Source organism: Fundulus heteroclitus, chromosome 14 (assembly GCF_011125445.2).
Source record: "Fundulus heteroclitus isolate FHET01 chromosome 14, MU-UCD_Fhet_4.1, whole genome shotgun sequence".
NCBI lineage: Eukaryota > Metazoa > Chordata > Actinopteri > Cyprinodontiformes > Fundulidae > Fundulus > Fundulus heteroclitus.
The window spans coordinates 29,784,571-29,808,089 of record NC_046374.1 but is presented as its reverse complement, the minus strand read 5'-3'; the positions used below and the strand labels follow the sequence as shown (position 1 = coordinate 29,808,089).

General features: G+C 43.2%; 1 protein-coding gene across 3 annotated transcripts in view; it reads right to left on the bottom strand.

Moving 5' to 3' along the window:
- Positions 1-23,519, bottom strand: part of nlgn2a (neuroligin 2a) — a 331,395-nt gene that overhangs the window by 85,977 nt on the left and 221,899 nt on the right. For all 3 annotated transcript variants that reach the window (XM_036146704.1, XM_036146707.1, XM_036146705.1), the window contains one exon: positions 21,538-21,687. In XM_036146704.1, the coding sequence (XP_036002597.1) occupies positions 21,538-21,687 (150 nt within the window). The remainder of the gene's footprint in view (positions 1-21,537; positions 21,688-23,519) is intronic.

Genomic DNA, 23,519 nt, shown 5'->3' with positions numbered 1-23,519 from the left:
GCTGATGATGTTCGCCGCGCAGACCGCTCCTTCGGTTTCCACTAAGAAGAAAAAACGAGCCGGCCGTTGGATCGTCCATTATGCAGTTTCCTCGTGGGTTGGACACCAGAGAGCCAAAGTACTAATGCATGAGGTTGCCATGTATACGGATAGTCTCGTGGCTTCAGGCTAGAATACATAACAGACTGTTTCTCGGTTTACAGCAGGGGATAATAAGACATATACGAGCAGCAGGAATGCAGGCATTCAACCATGGTTGGGATGTTTCCTCACACATTAGCTTCAGCAAAGCAACAGACAGGTTCTTCTTGGTCTACTGGCTCGCTCTCATTGTCGCTCACTGAGTAACCTATCAAGTGAGATAATTCAGCTTGGTCAGTGGTAAAAAAAAGTTAATATATGAGTTTAAATTGGATATAATATTTGATATAAAGGATTAAAGAAATTTAGGCTCAATTGTTCATGGATAGACACCAATTTTTTTTGGCTAGGCACATCTAGATCCGTCAGAGGGAAGCTGGAGTCTGACCCACAGCTTTCCGGTTGCCACAGTCGCCCCCTAATGGCAGAAAGACTTAGTTTCAAGTCCAGTGACCTTAAAACGCCCCATGGATGCTAAAAATTTAGATGGTGCATTCCTACATAAAAAAATCTCCGGATGCATTTCAATAATCTATGTAAAAAAAAAAAAGAACGAAAGAGAGCAGTATGTGTAGAATTGGATCGGCGCCAGGAATGAGAAGCAGCGAGCTGATCTGAAGCACCTTTTAATGTGTTTAGCTACTTGGGGAATAAATGCTTTGATTTTCACTGAACGAATGATTATGGAGCTAAACTAAGCCTACTCAAGTTTTGGTGCCAGAAAAAAAAAATTGTTTTTAAAACTAATTTGTAGGGACACGTTCCATAGAAGTGGACAATGGGTGCCTGTAGTCATCCTCTGTTACCCTTGAAGATATAGAGAGACTATTTTGTTTCTGTACAGCATCACAGTTGTGTAAGAGTCACTATTTGAACTGAATATGTCATGATCTCGGCACTGATGCTGGTCTTATCACTCATTTCACACACCTGCCTAGCTCCGCCCAGTCCTTATTTCCACTAATCTGATCCACCTGCATCTGTCACTATATAACCAGCCTTCAGACCAGTCGTCAGTGCCAGATTATTACGAGCCAATTGGTGAGTCATATCCAGCGTCTTATTTCTGATTGCCTGTTGATTACGACCCGATTTGCCTCTAGACATCTGAGGCAGCCTGATCCCTGTTTACCTGATTTTCCTGCCTGTTTCTGACTGCTTACTCGTGTGCCTGACCTAGCCTGTTCCTGGACTATTCGAGCTTGCCCGATCCCTGTCTGTTTACCTTACCTGTTTACCTGTTTACCCGACTACCGAGCCTGCCCATCCTCGTTTAGCCTGTAATCCTGTTTGTGCATCTGACCTGGATCTGTGTTCTGACTCTGAGCTTGGATTCTGCTCTGGACTGTCCTGCACCTCTGATTAACCAGCTTTTGACTAAGGACTGATTTTGAGACCCCAAGCTCTGTCTTGTCCTGGTCTAAGGACTGCCTGTCTGTCAACCTGGTTCAGGTCATTACCTATCCTGACAATAAACCTTCTTAAACATATTTCCTGCTTGTCCGGTCTAAATACTGGGTCCACCTGTTCAGTTCATGACAGATTGTTGCTCCATCCAGCACGGCCATCACTTAAATAATTCTCCAGTTTAAGCAAAACTGGAGCAGATTTGTTTTTTTTCTCCTGCAGAAAAACAGTTTTAGACACCAAGTGTTTTAAAATAAATAAATAAACGGATCCACTGCCACAAAATCTGCATGAACATTATGCAAATGTTGCAACAAACATGACAAGATACGGCATGATCAGGTAAGGAAAGATTAATGTGCTTTAGATCAGCAGCTGTCAGAGAAGTGATGAAACAAGGTGGGGAAATATCTTGCTGCTGAAGGATGACCAGAACCCACTCTTTTGTCAGACCGAGTTGCTATAACAGTGATGTGGTCCAAATACACCTTACCTTGAATGTTTCTAGTTCCAGCCAGAAAAAAACAAGTCGTCCAGTTAGCTGCTGGCTGCAAGGCTTCCATTGGCTGCAGGGGTCTGAAGCTCCTTGATTTGGAGCAAAAACAGCAAAGTAGTCCCCAGATCGTCATTTCTAATGCAACATTTATAGAGAAATGTTTGTTTGCAGACTTCACTCATTTGAGTAAGAAAAGTAGGAGGTGCATGAGGGGGCATGCAATGCCTGGGAGGAATGTGCAGCCCCAACATGTGCAAAATGTAGGCAAGCGAACAGCAAACCTGCTCTTTCCCTCATGCCTTCATGTTGTCCTCCGGACCGAGCGCTTTGAATGCTTAAACATCTTTTCTTTTCTGTTTAATTTAGCTGACTACATTCAAGCTTGTAGCGTGAGATTTTAAAAGAACAAGCGAGTAACCGATCCGTGTACTTTAGCCGCAAGACTAGTGCGTGCTATTACTCTGTGCTCGGAGGGAGCTGCATTCATTCAACAAGTGTGTCGGAGGAAACACGGCACGCAGAAAAAATAAAATGGCTCATTCTGACACGGGAGCTCAGCTCAGGCTTGTTGTGCCACCACTTTAGACGCACCATCTGCTGCACTCCACAGCTGAGCAGACTGCAGGGGCTGAGCGAAAGGAAAACATCAACTGTGTTCGGCGTGTCTGCGCCTGTGCACTCGCACGCATCCATCCAAGAAGGCAGAAGCGTTTGAGGAACAAATAAACGCTCATTATCATCAGCTGCCTTTTGTTTCAGCTCAACCGTGTGCGTGTCGGGCCTGCAGAACGAGGCGCCGGCTTCCCCTCCAGGTTGGCGAACGCGGCTCGTTTCAGTCCGGCTGATTGGTGCCGGGGGGGTGGGTACCTCTGCATGGGTTGATTAATTTCTTAATTAGCTCCAGCGGCTTCTAATGAGATGCACATACCTCTTGGTGCTTCGTCAGGGGGAGGAGAGCTGGAGACGAGCAGGTGGATAACGCATCCAGACACCTATACATGGATGTGTTTAGCAGAGAAAACAAGCGCCCAGAAACACGCGAGGCAGTCAATTAAGACAGCAGGTGTTTTGAGGAGGAGGATGGGGGGTGGGGGGTTGGGGGGGGGGGTCGATGTTCGAGACAGTTCACCGGGGTCAACGTGGGAATTCAGACTCGTTTGGAGCCAAGTTCAAAAAGGAAACGAGCTGCACTCACAAGTGTCAGTGTGAGAAAACGGTGTGAAAAAAATCCAGATTAAATGCAAAAGCAGAGCCAACTCTGTGTGTTGCTACAATGCTTTGTTTGGCTTAAAACACTTGGATTTCCTCGTAGTTTAAAATGTTGCCGTCATTACTATTGCGACCGTAGATATTTATTTCTTTATTAATTTACTTAACAACAATAGTTATCTTATATCCACCAGGGCTGGACGATATATATATATATATATATATATATATATATATATATATATATATATATATATATATATATATATATATATATATATATAAACATATAAAACATATAGATAGAATAGAAATCATTTTGATCCATATCGATAATTATCAACAAATTCAAAACATATATTTTAAGTGCAGCCATGGTCATTTTATGCTGTTGCTTAGCAACCTATTTTTAGATAAAGAACACACAAACACTGAACTCAAACTCAACCCTTTATTTAACCAACTTTTTACCAAAATTACAAGTTTTTAAAAAAAGAAAAAAAGAACCTGCGCTCTCTGAACTATTTGAAGGGGGCGGAGCTTGGTGACGGAGCGTTCCTGGGTCTACGTTGTGATTGGTTGGGAGGATGTAATGACTGTAATATTAACTTACATGGCTAAAATGCATAAGGAAGGAAAACTGTTATTGTATTGAACTTTTTATTGACCCTTTTTTTCTATCATCGATATACGTCTATCAATGGACGAGCCAATCAGGATCGCCGGGCGGGATTTTCGTAGATGTGACGAATCAGAGAAGCAACTGTTTGGATTCGGACAACAATGGCGACTCACAGCGAGGAAGCAAGCGGTAAGCTTTGATTTAAAAAGGCCAAGGTCAGACGAAGCTTGAAGATCTCGTGGGAAGCTGAGTCCACAGTCGAGGTGGAGCCCCAGAAAAAGCTCGTCAGGCCAGCGCGTGCCTTCCATGCTTTCCATGCTTTCCATGCTTTCCACCACTACACCTGCCGCTTTGCATTGTGCATTGACCTTGGCGGTCTAAAGCTCGGATGCTGGCGCCTGGCCATAGGAACCGCATGCGATGAAGCTCTTCTGGGCATCCGCTCAGTTTTTCTGAAAACCTTTATACCGGAGTCTCAAGTGTGAGCCACCAGAATTGACAAAGACTCCTGGATAGGTGTTGAAACATTTTCAGAAGGAACTGAGCAAAAGTCCGGATTGCCTCTGATTTCAACCTGTTCGCCGTCGGCATGTAGCCTCGTGAGACCATCCTGATCTCGCAAGCTTTCAAGGTTTCACTCACAGATCAGTCTGGCTACTTTCCATTAAAGAAAATTTGGAGCCGTTCACCAAACGAACGTCCAATCAGCGTTGGCTTTGAGGCGGGTTGAGGTGTGACGCAACGAGGAGCGCGTCAGTTCAGTCTAAAGAACATGGCGGCTTCAGCCGATGAAACTAGCGTTAGCGTGGCTATCGAGCAAGTTTTATCGGAATTACAGAGTATTTCTTCACTGAAAGAAGAGCAAAACACTGCTCTGGAGGCTTTTCTCAGAGGAAAAGATGTTTTTGCTCTTCTCCCGACTGGTTTCGGCAAGAGCTTGTGGTTGTGTTTTCGTCGTCGCTGTTAGCACGTCATATGCTTCATTGATCTGATTGGTTTATTTGGCCCGTCTATCACCAACATAGGCCAATCAGCTAACCAGTATTTTCCCCCCTTCCCAAAATTACTTCAACGGAAGGTTTCCAGATGGATATGCGGAGCAAATCCATCTGGCGGAGTCAGGTTAGTCGGCATGACCCGCATAACGAAGAATCTGCATCGTTCTGACGCTTCATGTGAAGCCAGCATGAAGCTTGGAGGTCTGTAAGCCGACCTCTCCAAAGGAAAAAAAGAACCGTCTTGAAGCGTTTTAAAGTCTTGACCAACAGTCCGTCGCGCTTTGAGACGTGACCTCTGTGTGTCCCTGGGAGCACAGGAACTAGCGTCTCTGGCTGGGAAGCGATGCGGCTGCATGAGGCAAGAGGCAGAAGCCGTTTCTGCTCTGGACCAGAGAGGGGGTGCAGGAGCGGGGGGGCAGAGGAGAGCAGGTGTAGCCTGGCTCCCACACTGCCTGTAGCATCTGCTGCTGGGCCGGCCGCTTACTATAATCGGCCGTTGTTCGGCACTCATGTGTGTGGAGGACAGTAAAGTCCACAGATGAGCGACTACCTTCCTCTCTCTTCTCTCCTCTTGGCCTCTTTTTCCTCTTTTGATCCACCCAGCTCCCTTCCCTGCAGTCCCGTGCCGTCTCGTTTTATTACCCGCGTGGCAGCCAGTTGTCCTCTCACCTCTTCCACCCCCGTCCTGTCAATCAGGACGGCACGGACCAACGGCGCTCCTCAACATAAAGCGTCCCCCGCCCCTGACCCGATCGTCCGTCACATGCAAATGACTTCCATCGCCATTCAGATAGCCGACGGGACTCTGACGCGCCCGGCAGTGCGTGTCAGAGTCGGTGTCCAGCCGTGTCCCAGCTCAGAAAAAAAGAGGCGTCATGTTACTCTCGCCGATTTCTTTTTGCGTTTATTTTAAACAACTGCTCCTTTAAACGACTTTCACGTGTTATTGTAAGGATACTGTCCCAAAAACAGGTGATTTGGATATGCATTTTCTTTTCTTTCTTTGTTTTTTTTTCTTCTCTGCACGTTTCCACAGCAAAGTGTACTGAGAGTGCCTTCCTGTTTAGGAAATACCCTCGGGCAACAGTCTTGGATGCCACATTTTCAACAACCAATCAGCTCTACTGTTCCCACTTCACGTCTTGGCCGCGGTCCACTGATAAAAATCTGGGGAATGGTATTAAAGAAGGCTTGTGACTTTCACAAGGTCATTACACAGCCTCAGCACAGGCTGGAATTTGATTAGCTTATTTCTCATCTTCTGATTTATAAAAAAAAAAAAAAAAAACATGATATATCAGAAGAAAATATGTATCCAGATGATATTCCCTGGCCTGCTCTCTTCAGAATACGTCTGATAAACTGAAGCTCAGCTGCTCTTTTGGCTGCAGTGTGGGCTCATTTGACAAAACTGATGGTTGAGTCAAATAAATGATGCAATGTGAAGATGATAATAATAATTCTGACGCTGATTTATGAGTATCTGACAACAACAAGCAGATAAACAAGATATTTTGAAAACTGTAAAACACAGTGGAGGTAGAATCATGCTGGATGATGAGCTGCTTCTACAGCAGACTAGTTGTTGCAGGATTCATACAGAATTTGTACCATTCTGCATCCATCCATCGTCCATCCATCCATCCATCCATCCATCGTCCATCCATCCATCCATCCACCCATCATCCATCCATCCACCCATCATCCATCCATCCATCCATCCATCCATCCATCCATCCATCCATCCACCCATCATCCATCCATCCATCCATCCATCCATCCACCCATCATCCATCCATCCATCCATCCACCCATCATCCATCCATCCATTATCCATCATCTATTCATCCATCCAACCATCCTCCATCCATCCAACCATCCTCATCATCCATCCATCCATCCATCCATCCATCCATTGATCCATCCATCGTCCATCCATCCAACTATCATCCATTCATCCATCCGTCCATCCATCCAACTATCATCTATTCATCCATCCATCCATCCATCCATCCATACATCATCCATACATCCATTCATCATCCATCCCTCGATCATCCAGACATCATCTACCCATCATCCATCCATCCATCCTCTATCACCCATCATCCATCCATTAAACCATCATCCATCCATCCATCCTCTATCACCCATCATCCATCCATTAAACCATCATCCATCCATCAATCCATCCAACCAACATCCATCCATCAATCCATCCATCCATCATCCATCCATTCACCCATCATCCATCCATCCATCATCCCTTTCATCCATCCATCCATCCATCATCCCTTTCATCCATCCATCCATCCATCATCCATCCATCATCCCTTCATCCATCCATCATAAATGCACAGAAATTACAGCAGAAATAGTTGCTATAGTTTCATATTCTTACAAAAAGTGTAATTTTGACATGAACTATGTGTAGGAAACCTGCTTTAGCAGTTTTGACACACATTTAGAAACAATAGTCTTATAGTAATTCTTAATTCCCATGCTGCATGGTGATAACAAACAAATAACAAAATTAAAAATGGAAAAGAGAGACATAACTCTACACCCTCTATCGCTGCTGCTTTGTTATCCAAACATTTACTGCTCACTTGAGGAGAAGCGTTACAAATTAAACAATAAAAAATAAATAAATCTAACTCTAGCTTTCCTCCTTTCCTTCATCCATTCGGCGCAATTCTTCCAGGAAAAGCGAGATCCGCTGGGAGAAAACACGAGAAACAACCACTCGAGCGGCGCAAAGCCACGAATCAGGAAAGGGATGCATCGGCTGTTGCAGTCCAGGCAAATGCCTCTATTTGAATAAAGCATCAGAGAAAACCAACACGCCGCTAACGGAGCAGGCAAACATCAACGCAGAACGACGCCATATGTTAATTATCACGTCTCCGTGCCGGGCCGATCCAAAACAGAGCTCAGAGGCGAACGCAAACAGCACAAAGCGTCGCGGCGGATGCTGCATGCTAATACGAAGCACGCTCCGCTTCCCCTTCCCCTTCCTCCTGCAGTGTTTCTACTCGCTGACAGGCCGACTTTATGGCTGCCAGTGTGTACACACAGACACGCCGGGGACGCTGCTCTGGCTCCCAGAACGACGCCGCCGTCCCCCGCGGGAGAAGCGAGTCTCCCGGTTCGCCCCGTGGTGCCGAGCCGTGATTCAAACGCCTGTCACGGCGCCGTAATGATGATCCATCCGCAGCCATTACCAGCCCGCGCTTTCTCACTTACAAAGCTGATTGTTTGACATGTGAAACATACATCAGCATAATCTGCCCCATTAGTCAGTTTTTATAAGAGCACCCACAGCAAATCGTGTGCAAAGGAGGAGGGGGGGGGGGGTGTTAAGAAGGCCAAAACAGCTAGAGGGAAGCAGAGACGGGGATAAATTTGGAGAGAAAAGGACAAATCTTAAGGGATTTAATCGTACAGCTGTGTGTGATGTTCACAAGCAATTGTAAGCGTGAATTCTTTTGGTTTTTGTTGCTTCAACAGGGGGAGACGTTCACAAATTCACAAATGGTCCTCTTCCGCCGAATCCTATTATGTGTTTATGTTTGCGCAGCAGCCTGGAGCAGACAAGCCTAATAACAGCGCAGCCGCTAAAGCTATCTTTTGTTTTCCATATTGATATCGTGCAGTTTGCCACAGTCCATCAGGCTGCGTACTTACAGAGGAAGGAAACGCAAAACCACGTTTAATCCACGTTTAGCCACGTTATACGTCCGGTTTCTAAAGCTTTTATCATATTATCATGTCTGCTGCGTCTTCTAATGCCACCGATCTGTGTCACTAAGCTCTAATGAACCGCCTCAACGTCTACAGAATTCAGTTATTTTGTCGCCTTGTCTCTCTCATCTAAAAGCTGAAACTGCTCGGTTCAAATCTATCTATTACACCAAACGTCGTCTCAGTGGCGCTCAGAAGGCGGGGAAGCTCCGCAACCTCTCAGTTTCCCGAAGCAGCATCGTCTTTTCTTCCCCAACAAGGAGCTCAAAGTCGGTTTCACTGACTCATACACATGTAAATACAATTTTTGATTCTGTTTTTTGTCCCGCCACATCTGAACCATGAAAGATTCAAAGCTTATTTTGAACGATGCCCTCATATCTCCCTTTGCATCTGCTGGAGTTCAGCCAACGAGCAGGTCTTGATCTCGGCATGCTGGCATGAAAGGAAAAAGAGGAAAGCTGAGCGATTCTGCAACCTCTAAATGCCCCTCACACGTAACATGTGAACAGGACCTATATAACCGTGCAGGTGTGGGTTCTGAGGCTTTGTTCAGAACAAAGTGTAGATGTTAACAGATAGATCCATCAAATTTCGTGCTTGGTGGTTTTGTATCACCCACCGAGCAGTCAATATTCAAACAGAATAAACACTGATAATATCCCACAAAGCTGAAATGACTGTTGTCATTTCAGCTTTTAACTTTCTGTTCTCTCTCTTTTCTCTTCATAGTAGGTACACCTGGTCTGGCGTTCTGTTAGCTGTGACATCATCCAGAGAAGACGGCTCACCCGCTACTACCATCTAATGTAGAACAGATTACTGGATCAATGTGTGCTTCTGTGCTTTTTTGTCTCTCTTGTTGTGTCTCTGCTCTGTCTTCTGTAACTCCCAGTCGGTCGAGGCAGATGACCGTTCATACTGAGCCCGGTTCTGCTGGAGGTTTTTCCTTCCCGTTAATGGGGAATTTTTCTTCCCACTGTCGCTTCATGCTTGCTCAGTATGAGGGATTGCTGCAAAGCCATGTACAATGCAGACGACTCTCCCTGTAGCTCTACGGTTCCCCAGGAGTGAATGCTGCTTGTCGGGACTTTGATGCAATCAACTGGTTTCCTTATATAGGACATTTTTGACCAATCTGTATAATATGACCCAATCTGTATAATCTGATTGAACTTGATTTTGTAAAGTGCCTTGAGATGACATGTTTCATGATTTGGTGCTATATAAATAAAATTGAATTGAATTGAAACCTCTGAAACTTGTTTCAAAGATGTTGTTTTAACATGGCAACAGCCCTGTTCTGAGGCCAAAAAGGTTTTAAACCTTGGATCACAGTGAACACTGATAGGAGTGTTTCAGGTTGCAGAGACGAAAAACCAAAGTTGGAAGTTAATGGACTAAATTTATACGGCATTTTTCTACCCGTACTGACCACTCAAAGCACACATTCACACACCGATACACAGATCAGCAGGCAACCTGTGGGCATGTTGGCATGCGACAGGAGGGAGCTAGAATCAAACCGACAACTCTTCCCACTTCCCGCCGCAGACGATTTTAAACAGTCGGCTGCAGATCCAGGCAGAAAGTAATGAAGACGAGTGAACGAGGAGAACCTGTGCGAGGGGTCTGAAGCACGTTGAAGTGCGCACTTCACCTGCTCACGGGGGCCGAGCGCGCGTGACGAGGGCCAGCCGACGCGCTAATCCCCTCCCAGGGGCGTAGGAGACATAGGAGCCTGTCCCCTTCCTCAAAGTCACACTCCTAAGACACCGCAGTCCTCCTTCCAGCCTCCTCACGACGAGTCAATAGGACTTCGCTCATCAATCCTGCCGAGGGTTGCTATGGAGACTGGGAGTAGTGCGTGTGTGTGTGAGTGTGTCTTAATATCTTCTCTGGTTTCGTCAGGTCACGTTTCACACTGATTTCCCCTCGCGCACACATTAGAGACCCCCCGCCGAAGCCTTGAGCAGACATTTTTCACATCCTGGCTCACAGAATACCGACTGTGTGTGTGTGTGTGTGTGTGTGTGTGTGTGTGTGTGTGTGTGCAGCCAGTGTTCAACGACCGGGTTGCACTGCTGCAGAGGATCCTCTGCAGCACCATGCACTGGAAGCAGTGCAGATGATGCACGGCTGCTCCGTAGATGACTGCACATTCAAAAAGCGGCTCTGCAGGTTTTATTTTTAGCATCACAGGCAAACTGAGCGCCCCCCCCCTTCCCTCCTTCCCCCGTTCTCCTTTCCTCCCTCTCCAGTTGCTCCCTGCCCTCGCTCTTGTCTCATCTCTCATCTCGCTCCACACTGTGCGTAGCTTGCGATCATAAGCCCCGTACGCCGAGGCTCCTCGTCGAGCTCTCCTCGTCACCGCTAACGTCTGAATGAGCGCAGGGTGTCGCTCCCATCTCCTGGTCCGGATGCCACATCCGAAAGAGGCAGACGGCGGAGGTGACGTACGAACTGTAAAGCTCTGCTGTCGCCGAGGCAGCCGAGGCAAGGTCAAGTGCTCAGTGGCCTGGTAAAGCTTTTCGTTACATATTTAAATCCACCGCATCCCCCACAGGAGACCGCCCGCTGCTGCTCTTCCTTTTTTTTCCCCCCCTCTGCGTCTGTCTACGTTCGCATACGGAGAGAATAAAGCGGGCCCGGCCCGTCTGAACGGCGGCTGTGACGGGCAACATTCACTGATGCCAGCCGGGCTGCAAGACTGTTTGGGAAGCGCGCCAGCAGAGACGGGAGAAATACACCCCCCCCAGTAAGCCAGACGGAAATAAAGATTGGGATTTGGATTCCGCCAAAACTTAATCACCACCATGTGCCTGGGCTCCGCTGGTTTGCCTTAAATTTCCAACTACACGGTAAATCTTACAGACCCCCAAAACTTGACTGCAAATGGAAATTTAAATCACCTGATTTAAAATCCAACTGTGCTAATATTTTGACTTATTTTTGTTTGTAGTCATAGAACACAAACAAGCGTTGTGTCACAATAAATTACTAATGTAGCGACAGAAACAAGGGGAGGCAGAGTGAAATGAAGGGGTTTGAAATTGATGGATTAAAGGAAACAGGAAGAGGGACAAACAAAGACTTTCTCACACACTTTTCATTCGTAGTACAAACACAAGCCTGGTGGTGGTGTTCCCCAAGGCTTCTCCTTAGGGCCCTTTATGTTTATTATCTTTATTCTATATATTCATCAGACCTTTAGGAAGTTTTAATGACACATTCATTAACTAAACAGCAAAGAAACAGAGGTTATTCTAGTAGCTACTAAATCTGTTAAATGCACTTTATTTGTTGTTGGGTCTCTGCTTCCTTCCAAGTTGTGCGATAATGTGTCATTTTTGTTGGGGCCGCACATTTTGAGAAGCAGATAAATACCATAATTCAGCTTTGCCCACCTCTTAAAGTTAACTAAATACAGCTATTCTTTTACATGGTCTATATAAGTATTGTACCTCCTAATATGATTTAGTTTTTGTTTTACCACACAAAATTCTCTGCAGCCTTTAAATCTTACAGACTCTAAAACCTGACAGTAAATGGAAATTTAAATCACCTGATTATAATTCCAACTGTGCTAACATTTTTGACTTATTTGTTGTTTGTAGCCATAAAACACAAACAAGCGTTGTGTTACAATAAATTACTAATGTAGCAGCAGAAACAAGGGGAGGCAGAGTGAAATGAAGGGGTTTGAAATTGATGGATTAAAGGAAACAGGAAGAGGGACAAATTGAGACTTTTTTCACACAAAACCTGCTGGGATTACAAACACTTTTCATTCGTAGTACAAACACAAGCCTGGTGGTGGTGTTCCCCAAGGCTTCTCCTTAAGCCCCTTTCCGTTTATTATCTTTATTATATATATTCATCAGACCTTTAGAAAGTTTTAATGACACATTCATAAACTAAACAGCAAAGAAACAGAGGTTATTCTAGTAGCTACTAAATCTGTTAAATGCGTTTTTATTTGTTGTTGGATCTCTGCTTCCTTCCAAGTTGTGCGATAATCTGTCATTTTAAAGTTAGCTTAAAGTTAGCTACACACAACTATACTTTCACACGCTCTACATAAGTTTTGGACCTCCTTTTATGATTTAGTTTTTGTATTACCTCACGAAATTCTCTGCAGCCTTTAACTGGTAAAAAAAAAAATAATACAGCCACTTCTGTCCAACAACTCCAATATCTTCCTGTAGAATAAAATATTGATTTTAAGGTTCTTCTTACTTTCAAGTCTCTCCATATCTTTCTGACCTCATACATTGTTGCTGTGCCACCTGTCCACCCGACTACCATGAGCTGCAGAGGATCCTGGATCCTGCGGCTTTGAAACTTTCTAAGGCGATAGAAGACTTTCTTGTGAATGTAACTCACAAAAAAAAAAAAATGGAAAAACTTCCTACAGCATTTTGCAAGAAAAGAGAAAATGAATACTTAAATGCAGGTAGCTGAAGCAAAAACGTTAAATATATAGGTCATATGTGCAGCTTTTTAACATTGCCTATAAAATGGAATTTTGTATCAATATCTCTTTTTATGTTGTGTTGACCTTTAAATATCCAGTGCTTATATTATTTGCTTTTGCATACAGCGATCTGAAACCTTAACCGAAGTCGTTGTGTGTTTAGAAACACACGCGTATGAGTGACATGTGTTGTTGCCGTGGATGTCTTTGATCCAGAAAAGAGCCCCAAACAACGGCTGTGAACTCTACAACCGGCTTGAAAAGAGTCAAGATCCTGTCAGGTGCGGAGGTTTCTGAAAAAGCCTCCGGGCTGCGCTCGAAGGCAGAGCGGTACAGAACGGCGACGTAGCCGTGCAGCCTTTAAACGACGCAATTAACAGACGGAGGAGAGGGGGGAGCTGGAGGACAGCTTTCAGCAGCTGCAATCGCTGATGCAAGGACCGCGTCAGACTTTAGACGACTGAACTGTGTTGCGAACAAAGCAGCGGTGCAACCTTCTGCGCTTTTGCTCGAGGTAGAGTTCGAGCGGCAGCTGTTTCCTTTAGCTGGTGGTTGCGTGGAGTTCGGCTGCAGACCCTAGTAAGATGTACGTGAGCCGTTGGGAAGCAGGGACGGGAAGATTGAGATTACCTAAGAGGAAAGATGGAAGTAGCAACAGCAGGGTAAATGACAAAAGCTGTGGTATATTTTTATCATCTGTGATTCTGTAGTATTGGCCTAATCCTGCTTCGCTACTAAAGGCCCATTTTTACCCCGGTTTAAAATTTGACAATAAATGAGGAAACATTGATCAGAGGTAGAACAGTTTAAATACATATTTAATTCATAGAAATTAAATATGGAGACAAAGTACATACCATTACAAGATGTTGTTCTCACCGCGGTGGATAAGTCTGTCTAACTTTAAAGGCATACTATGCAACATTTTTCAGTTAATTAATGTGTTCCATACCGTTTTGGATGATTATATGAGTCATTTCAGGTCGAACAAAGGTTTTCTTGGCCGCCCTGGGGGTCTGTGGGGGAAATACCGCACTTGCAATTGCAAGAGCTCACGGCCCGCACACACAGAAGTCTCGCTTTACGGTGAGAACTCCATGTGTTTTTGCCCTGCCATTCACTATATGCACGCGTGAAAGCAACAACAAAGAACCGCGTGTTAACGTCAAATAAACATGCAAGCATATCGAGTTTTATTATTATTATTTATTTATTTATTTTTTTATGTTGGCGAGATGCTACCGCGGCGGCCGCGGCGGCGGTAGCGTCTCGCCAACATAAAAAAAAAAAAAAAAAAAAAAAAAATAATAATAATAAAACTGGCGAGGCGGCGGCGGCGGCGGCGGCGGCTGCCTGTCTGCTAAGCTCAAAACAACCACGCCTGTCTTGATGGAGAAACCAGAACAGCTGAGCATCTTTATGACAGTGCACTTTTACTTTCGCCCTCTGGGGGGAGCCTCGCTGGAAAATCAACCCCGGTTGCATAGTATACCTTTAAAAAGACTGAACACATCTTTTTAAGGGTGAGACCATCCCATGTTATTTAGGAGGAGGGGAAAATCTGTTTTGAACAAAGGAACTCTCTTTCTGACCCACCCCCTCAGCAATAAAACTCCATGTTTATCTTACACTGGAGCAGGGAGGGACAGACCCCACTCTGCTTTCCTCAGTAACCCCAACTAAGATATATTTTTAATTCTCAACACATCTTATACAACTCTTCCTTTAAAAAAAGGTAAGGGGGCCTTTTCCAATAGTCCAACATTCGATAGAAGCATTAAAAATAGACTTAGACAACTTTATTTGTCATTCGGTATGCACAAAGTGCGTACAGAACGAAATTTCGTTTCGTACAGCTTTTGTAAATCGCAGTAGAAGTTAAATTACAGTTTTAGGTGCGGCAGAGACTTAGAAGTAAACAGTAGATTTTAAATATACAGTACACAAACAATTGAAATGTAACAAAAAAGAGACAAATTATTTATGTGCAGAATGAATTGTGCAAGGGCATTTGTGCATGAATGCATTTGTTTGTGCAATTTTAGACTAGGAGTCCGATAGCATTTGTAATGCTATATGAGCTGCAATGATGCAAAAAAAAAATAATAATAATCTGCAGCTCCATTTTTGACTCTGTTCCACAAACTTTGGGATCCTAAATGGTGTTGTTTCTTTGTTAATGTGGCCTACATCTAAAGAATAAATGTGAGACAGAAAAAAGGAAATATTTGGCTGGAGGTCAAGGTGGCCTACCGAGTAAGTAGGACAAGAATGAACCCCTGGGGGGGAAAAAAAAAGGATATTTGGAGGTGAAAAGGAGAGCAGGAGGAGGGGGTGGATTTTATGTGTAGAAGCTGTGCAATGAGAAGAGGTGAAAGTAGAGTGGGAGTACTTTCTCCCAGTTTATTATTTCATAATACCACTTTTTGAGCTATAGCCTCCTCCACACTTACTGTCACTCCCTGTAAAGATGTGTAAAAAAGCCTTTAAAATACCATTAAATGCAGTTGTATAATTTCACACTGAAGAATTAGAAAAAAAAGGCTAACTTTTACTTTAAGAGCATTTATTTGCAGAGGAAAATTAACTAATTCTCACTGTAGCCTCTGTTACTGGCAACCCTGTTACCCTGAATTCAATATGACAGAAGCATTTTTATTTTAATTAAAGTTTTACTTTTTAAGTTAATCAACACGTCTAGCAACTTTTAATTAGTCATTTAGAAGTTGGGGTGCTGGAGAGGCCCACAGCTTTTAGTCACCTCTCAAATTAGGAAAGAGAAGAAAACATCCTACTCAAGAGAGTTTTGATCTCCATACGTTAGGAAATGGGTCCAAGAAAATATTCTGCGGCCTAAACCTGCTCATATATACAGTTAGAGGAAGAAAGTAACAAACAAATCAAACTTTAGGAATAAATGATTGTCAACAAAGGATTGCCTTTGTTATGTGTGTGCAGACATCTTGTTTGTAAGTGAAGAACTTCAAACAATCGGCGCTTTTGAATAAAGATAAGTACCCCCAGCTTCAAATGTCCATCTTTATCGTAATCTTTTTTAGTTCAGAACAGAAAAATAGACGTAAAACCTCAACTGTGCATAACTGTTAATGTTCAGTGTTTTAACTGTTTATGTGGGAAGACATTAAGGTTAAGGTTAAGTTTTTTTCAAGTTCATAAGTAAGGGTTTGATTATTTGATGATTATTGTGTCTCTGCTCTGTCTTCTCTAACCCCCAGTGGGTCGAGGCAGATGACCGTTCATACTGAGCCTGGTTCTGGTTCTGCTGGAGGTTTTTCCTTCCTGTTAAGGGGGAGTTTTACTTTCCACTGTCGCTTCATGCATGCTCAGTATGAGGGATTGCTGCAAAGCCATCAACAATGCAGACAACTGTCCACTGTGGCTCTACGCTCTTTCAGGAGGAGTGAATGCTGCTTGTCACGACTTGATGCAACCTGCTGGGTTTCCTTAGATAGGAAACTTTTTGACCAATGTGCATAATTTGATTTAATTTGACTTTGATACGTATTTGATACATATTGATATTAAGTATATCGTTTTTGCTGTACTCTAATTATTGAAACGCAACATGCATGAGCAAATTCTCAGTTATCCGGAAAATCGCGGCAACAGAAAGAACAGAACAAGAGTTCGGTTGCCTCTGATTTAAGCCTGCTGTAATTGCTGTCATAATTATTGAGGTATTGGTTATTGTTGGAGCCCCCAAGCCTTCTATTGTGTTTTTGGGTCTGAAACAGGCACGTTTTGGCGGCTTTAACAGACCTTTGAATTGGTAGAGTATTATTATAAGGTAGTAATACTCTACCTTTGGGTAGAGTATTATTAGCAGTGTGCTGAGATGGTTGCATCAAGTCATTTTACGACTAACCTGATGGTGAGTCTAAAGCTGTGAGCTGAACGTTTGCACGATTAATTTTAAAGACACAGCCTCCAGTATAACAGCCAGACTCGATGGCAGGGCCTACCTAACACAACTCAGTTACATTCTTGTCTGTCCCTCAGACACTGAAAAGTCTCCACTTGTCTCTGGTGACGACACTCCTCGCCTGTATCAATAATTCCCGCCTCGCCAGATCAGCACGTCGGATTTCTGAGGCAAGAACGGCAAACGGCAGAAACCGTCACGCGGCGAATCTGCAGAGCGGACATTGATATGCATGAGTGCGCGCGGCTACACACGCTCACCCCCCCCCCACCTCCACCACCACTATTCATCACACACAAGATGCACATTTCTAACCCTCACACCGACTTCTCTGTCTCTGTCAAAGCAAAATGCAATCCATCACATATTGGATGCACGGGGTGAAAGATTACTCACATTTCTCCCAATCAGAGCCAAATTGCTCTGGATGGCTCTCATATTTGCGAGATGGAGTTGGCTGTTTCTTTGCATGCAAATAACAAAGTCAGACTCTCAATTTGCTTTCTCCTTGACTTAAAGAATGCGTTGAAGGACTGTCATGGAGTCAGCCACAGACTCCGGGGAGGGAAGTAAATTGTCCGTGCTGCACAAGCAGCAACAGGGAAACCGCGTTCATACAAGAAAAAAAAAATGTATTTCGATTTTTCAATTAAAAATTCACATTTCTCGTTTTCTTTGGGATTTTTGAGCCATTCATCTAAAGCTTGGAAAAATCAAACCTTCACTGAGAGAAACTCTAAACTCCCCGTCGTCAAGAGGGCCTGTTAAGAAAATAAATTTATTAATAGATAACAAAGGCGACAGGGGACTTGATGGCCTGCTGCCCCATGATGGCCAGTGCATTCCAGTAGAGGAATGCACTTGTAGAGGAAATTTGTCTTATCAACCCGTTTAGTGGCAATTAGCATCGGCCACAAATGGATTAAAGCATTAACGCGTCCCTGAAATAAACGATGCAGTCTTCTGACTTCATGCAAAAAATGTCACTTCTCAACAGTTTTTGGGAGGAAATGTTAAAGGAGCAGAAGGCATTAAAGACACGTTGGCACTGGTTACTTCAGAGATGCCAGCAGCTGAGTCAGCATATTAAAAAACTACTGTACTTATTGATGTAGGGACAACTCTGAGCCTCTTTCTGCTCAGGAAGTGTTTCTGTTGCTGCAGCATTTAAACTACATTAGGACAGCTGTCAGAGTAACGACTTTGGAGTATTTTAGGGCATTTCAGTGGGTAATCGTGCTAGTGGATAGATATATCTTCCTCATACATGGATGAACAAAACGTAAATGCGCCCATTGAGATCGCAAAAGCTGTTTTCAAGCCTCCAGCAAACATCACAACCCACCATAATCTTTCAAAAACCTTTTTAATCTTTCTTTGCTAATTTAATCTTTGTCCAGTCCCTCATAGCAAAAACTCTGGTCAGTTTTACGGAAAAGGAAACCTTTTGTATGATTTTTGAGGAAACTCAAAATCGAATATGACAAAAAACATCAAAACACTTAAAAATAGACGGAAAAGATGATTTTTTTTTTTTTTTAAGTCTGTTTGCAAGTTCTGCTCGGGCACATTTATTTTCCTGAAAAGCAGAACGACCACACACACAGACCTTCCACCTTCGCCCTCCGTCACTCGTAGGATTGAGAAGCGGTTATGGAGTAAATCACACGGTCAAATGGGATCCTAGTAGTTCAGCGGTGTTGCCAAGTTTCACCGACCAAGGGCAAAAAAAAAAAATTTGCTTTGGCACAATTACCCAGTTTCATTTCTCCACTCCTGCGCCGTGGATCCCCGGTAATAGTCACATTAGCGATTGCATTTCGTCGTGAACTTAAGAAACACTGACGAGTTCACCAAAGAACCGCTGAGAAGCAAACACTTCAAATAATTATATGCAAATGGTAAGGCGTCGCCACCATAAAGGTAGTGTAAGTGCAGCAAAAACAACACGACGCTCTGTAAGAGTGCCACCAAACACATCCGGCAGCCCCCCCCCCCCCCCCCCCCCCCCCCTCTCTGTTCTTTCCTGGAAACAGCTTCCAGGAGCCCACTCTCTTTAGAGCTAATGAAATATCTAATGCACTTAGTTTCCTTCGCTTCGCACCTGCCTCCTCAGAGGCATGTTCCTCCTCTCAGAACCAAATTACTTGATCTCAACGGAGCGAGACGGAGCGCGGTGCGCAACAAGCGGGCGGAGACGGCGAGGACTTTCAACGGAGAAGACGACGAGCTCGCGGGAGGAGAACTTAGCTGCCAGGCAAATGTTTAAGTCTTATTTCTGAATTAAATACGGCCGGCCTGAGAAGGCGCAGAGCACACTGGTTGTTGGTTGCAGCGTTTGGCCCGTAAAGCCTCTCTCAGCGCTCTTCCCCAAACCAACCGTTTTCCTGCAGTACGTCAAAAAACACAATAACCTAATAACGTTTTCTCATCCTTAACTACCATCTGGGGGTATTTTCCTCCTTTCTATTTTAAGAGTGACTTATATAGCTACTAAACAGCTATTTAGGGACAGGGAGATGCAACAGAAGGAATGCTGTTAAAATTATTTATGGCGTGCATTTCTTGGTTAGGGAAAAACAAATCATGTTATAGTGTGATTCCCATAACGTGCAGGCTCTAAAAGCAATTTCTATCACTGCTACTGCCAGATAATTCAGCTGCTTCATAAATAAGAAAACTGAAGCCGCTTTATGGAAAGACAGCACTGAGAGACTCTATATGAAAGTGGTCTAAGGTCAGGGATGTTTGCCCTTAGAGGACACAGTCGTATTAAATAAATGTCACTGACATTTACTGCATTAAAGCTGAATGGTCATAATGTGAGGATAATATGCAAGACTAACAATAAGGCTGAAATATTTAGCAAAACTAAAACTATACCAGCAACAACATTATTCCAGACAGAAACTACCGCTCATATTAAACTGTAGTTTTGACTTGTGTGTCTAAAATGCACAGCATGTAACCACCCCCCAAGAGCCCCCTTGACCCTAAATATCTCTATATGTTTTTTTAATAGCCAGATATGTATAAAAAATATTTTAAAAGGTAAACCGAAAAGCATTTTACCCAGTTTTTTGAAAGACTTTCAGAGATATTTTATAAATGTATTATGAATGACAAAACCTTTGTAAAATACCGCTTTCCCTGTTTGCTATGGGCTGTTTGTTTTTTTGTTGTTTTTTTTGTTTTTAGTCTTGTTTTTTGTCTTTTTAAACCTCTAAATAATCTCCAGAACTTGAGTTTTGTAAAACGTCACTATGAGCTACAACTGGGCTGCCACCGTCCAGTCGCTGAGCTCTATGAACCTGCAGCATTCAAGCTGCATCCCGCCTCCATCACGCCTAAATCAAATGAATTTCTCGTTACCAGGCCCCTGCAGAGCTGAATGACTGCTGATGAGGGAATTCAGCCATTTGATTCAAGTGTGCTGGAGAAGGGATGCATCTAAAAATGGCAGGATGGCAGGTGCTGGGGACTGGATTTGGACGCCCCCAAACTACTTCTTCCTTACTCCTGCTACCTTTGTGTGCACAATACTTATCAAACGCTGCCTTCCTTTTGCCTTCTTACTTCTTCTTATGTTTCCCATAAGTATTTTACACTAATTTCAAACCGAGTACGCCTCACCTTGTTGATGAAAGTCGCTTTATTACTGCAGAGATATTGTTGCATCACATGTTCGTGTTGTCAAGCCACCCTTAGAGACATTTTAGCTAAATTGTTTGTAAATGTTTGTGGCTCAAAGGTGAGATTTTCTGAAAATATTCATGTTTCTTTGTTTAGAAAGGATACTCAAGAGGGAAATAGATTTCAAATTTCAACACAGTGTAATGGTGGCTCGTGGCTTTGGTACAAACCTTAAATATCCTTCAAATGGTCCTTCGAGCTGGATACTAAGCACTTTTTAACTGAGGACATGGATGTATCAGAAGGTGGAGAAGAACTCAAACCCATGCCAGTTTGGACAAGGGCTCTCCATTTAAGATCAATTTATTAATAAAAAAAAGGGAAGTTTAGTTTTATTATGACAATAAAAACTGATCATGTACCCCAATAGCAATAGAAATAAATAAATGAGTTTTTCATTCTGAAGGAGCCTCATTTTTCTAACATAAAGTAAATAGAAATGTAGTGGATGCATTTCAAGAAACGCCTGACTGTAATCGACCCAAATCCCGAGGCAAGTAAATATTCAACAAACTTCTTTAATTACACAATCACAGCCTTTAGGACAGAAATATTAAGCTGCCGGTGGAGTGAGCCCTCGTGATCGATGCCTGCACTGGCTGTCATTAAACTGATGCATTTTTATTAAAGTCATCCATCATCAGCATAATCAATTCAGATAAAAGATGTTTGGTCTGCTGCGAGAAACCGACCGGTGTGTTTTCATACATAATTGATGAGGAACCAGGGTCCACATGAGAGAACGAGTGTGCTTCTGCGTGTGTCGTCTCGAGCAGGACGGCCGGAGGGGCTTTGCGGATCACTCACCGAGCACACCCAGCCGGTAGTTCATGGTCACCACGATCACGTTGCCGTAGGCGGCGAGGACGCTGGCGTCAAACATGTTTCCGGTGCCTTCCATGTACGAGCCTCCGTGAATGAACAGCATGACGGGCTTCTTTCTGCGATCACGGATATCTACACACACACACAAATAAATAAATAAAAAATTCACAAAGGGTAAGGATTACAGAGCATGAATAAGTCAATAAATGTGTTTGCACCTCTCACATCTGCTTTGATCAAACTTTACAGTATGTTAGGCCATACTAAATTAGATAAACAGCAAATCATTCGCGGGATGAAAAGAAACGCAGAACTGTGTAAGAACACATGAAGATTCCCTCCCACTGGATGTCAGAGTTATAAAATGATCTTTTTGTAATTTATGTTTCAGTAATCAAGGGGTGGAAAATATCTGCAAGGATGTTGTGAATGTTTCCCTGCCTTTTAAAGTAACAACATTTACAGAAAAACATTTTCTGAAAAGTATTTCCTGACACAATATTCAGTGGAAAAATATCCTGAGTATGAACAAACCATTGAGGGAAAAACTAAGTCACAGCCTTAAGATTGGCAAGAGTTTGAAAGGGACAATAGCAGCCTAGTGTAGCCAGTTTAGAAAACCCTCATAAAAGCAAATCATTTAGGAGTTTTCTTCTCTGGAGCCTCCAGGTGTCTATAAAAACAATGCCATGGAAGAAAGACATCAGAATTGACCCATGAGATCTTAGACCCAATTGACCTTAGACCCACTTGACATTAGATCCAATTGACCTTAGACCCATTTGACCTTAGACCCACTTGACCTTAGACCCAATTGCCCTTAGACCCACTTGACCTTAGACCCACTTGACCTTAGACCCACTTGACCTTAGACTCATTTGACCTTAGACCCATTTGACCTTAGACCACATTACTCTGACAGAGGTTAAAAGACTATGTTCAGGGAAATTGTAAAAAATAAAATAAAAAATTCAAGAGCTCCATCTCAGATTCCACATCACTCAGTTAGCATGTTGACGTTATTGTTTGTGACAGTACAGATAAAGAAAAACTTAACAAGTATGGCTTGTTTGCAAGGGTTGCCGGAGGAAAGTCTTTTCTTTTGAATAAATCATATAGCAGCATGACTGAGATTTGCACTATGTTACATGAACTGAAGGACTTCAGGAGCAAAGTGTTTGGACACAAAAATAGGGTTAGGGCTGGGGGTTTGTCTAAAATATGCAGCACCATCTTTGGGTACACTAAACACATATCCAAATGATCTCTGCATACATACTGTGAAGTATGGTAGCAAGAAGAAATGATTTGGGCCACTTTGAAGTCATTAAGTTGACAATAAAGCCATCTATAATAGAGTATTCTAAAGTAAATGTTAGCAAATCTGTGCTGAAGACTGGCCTAAACTGGATCACCCACTGGAAGATGGTCATAAACACTGCAGCAAATTTACAGAATAGTTGAAAAAGAAAAGGATCGATGTGTTGTAATGGCCCACTCAAAGTCCAGACCTCGACCTGATTGAAATACTTTGTCTGAGCTATTCAAGGACAAATGTCTTTGAATAGCTCAACCTGTTGAGTATTTAAGTTGAACCTAATGTTCAACTTAAATACTCAATGCTGTGAGAGCGAGTAGGTACCTAGTGATGTAAAAGAGTGATACAAGCATAAACACAGCCGACTACTTAAGGGTGTTTCTAAAAACCTGGTAAAGAGGCTGTTGAATCATGGATTATTCAGAGTTATTATTCAGATTCCAGCATTACCAAGACTGTATTTCAAGCACGGGGCATGCACAATTTATTATTCTGTCTTTTTTGTTTATTATTGAGAAAAACACATTTAAAGAAAGATGCTACCATTGAGGTATTTCCAAAACTGCTTTACATAGTTCCCCACTCCATAAAACTCCCCGGTACAAAAGCCCAAAAAAACAAAGGTATCATAAAGCAGAAACATAAA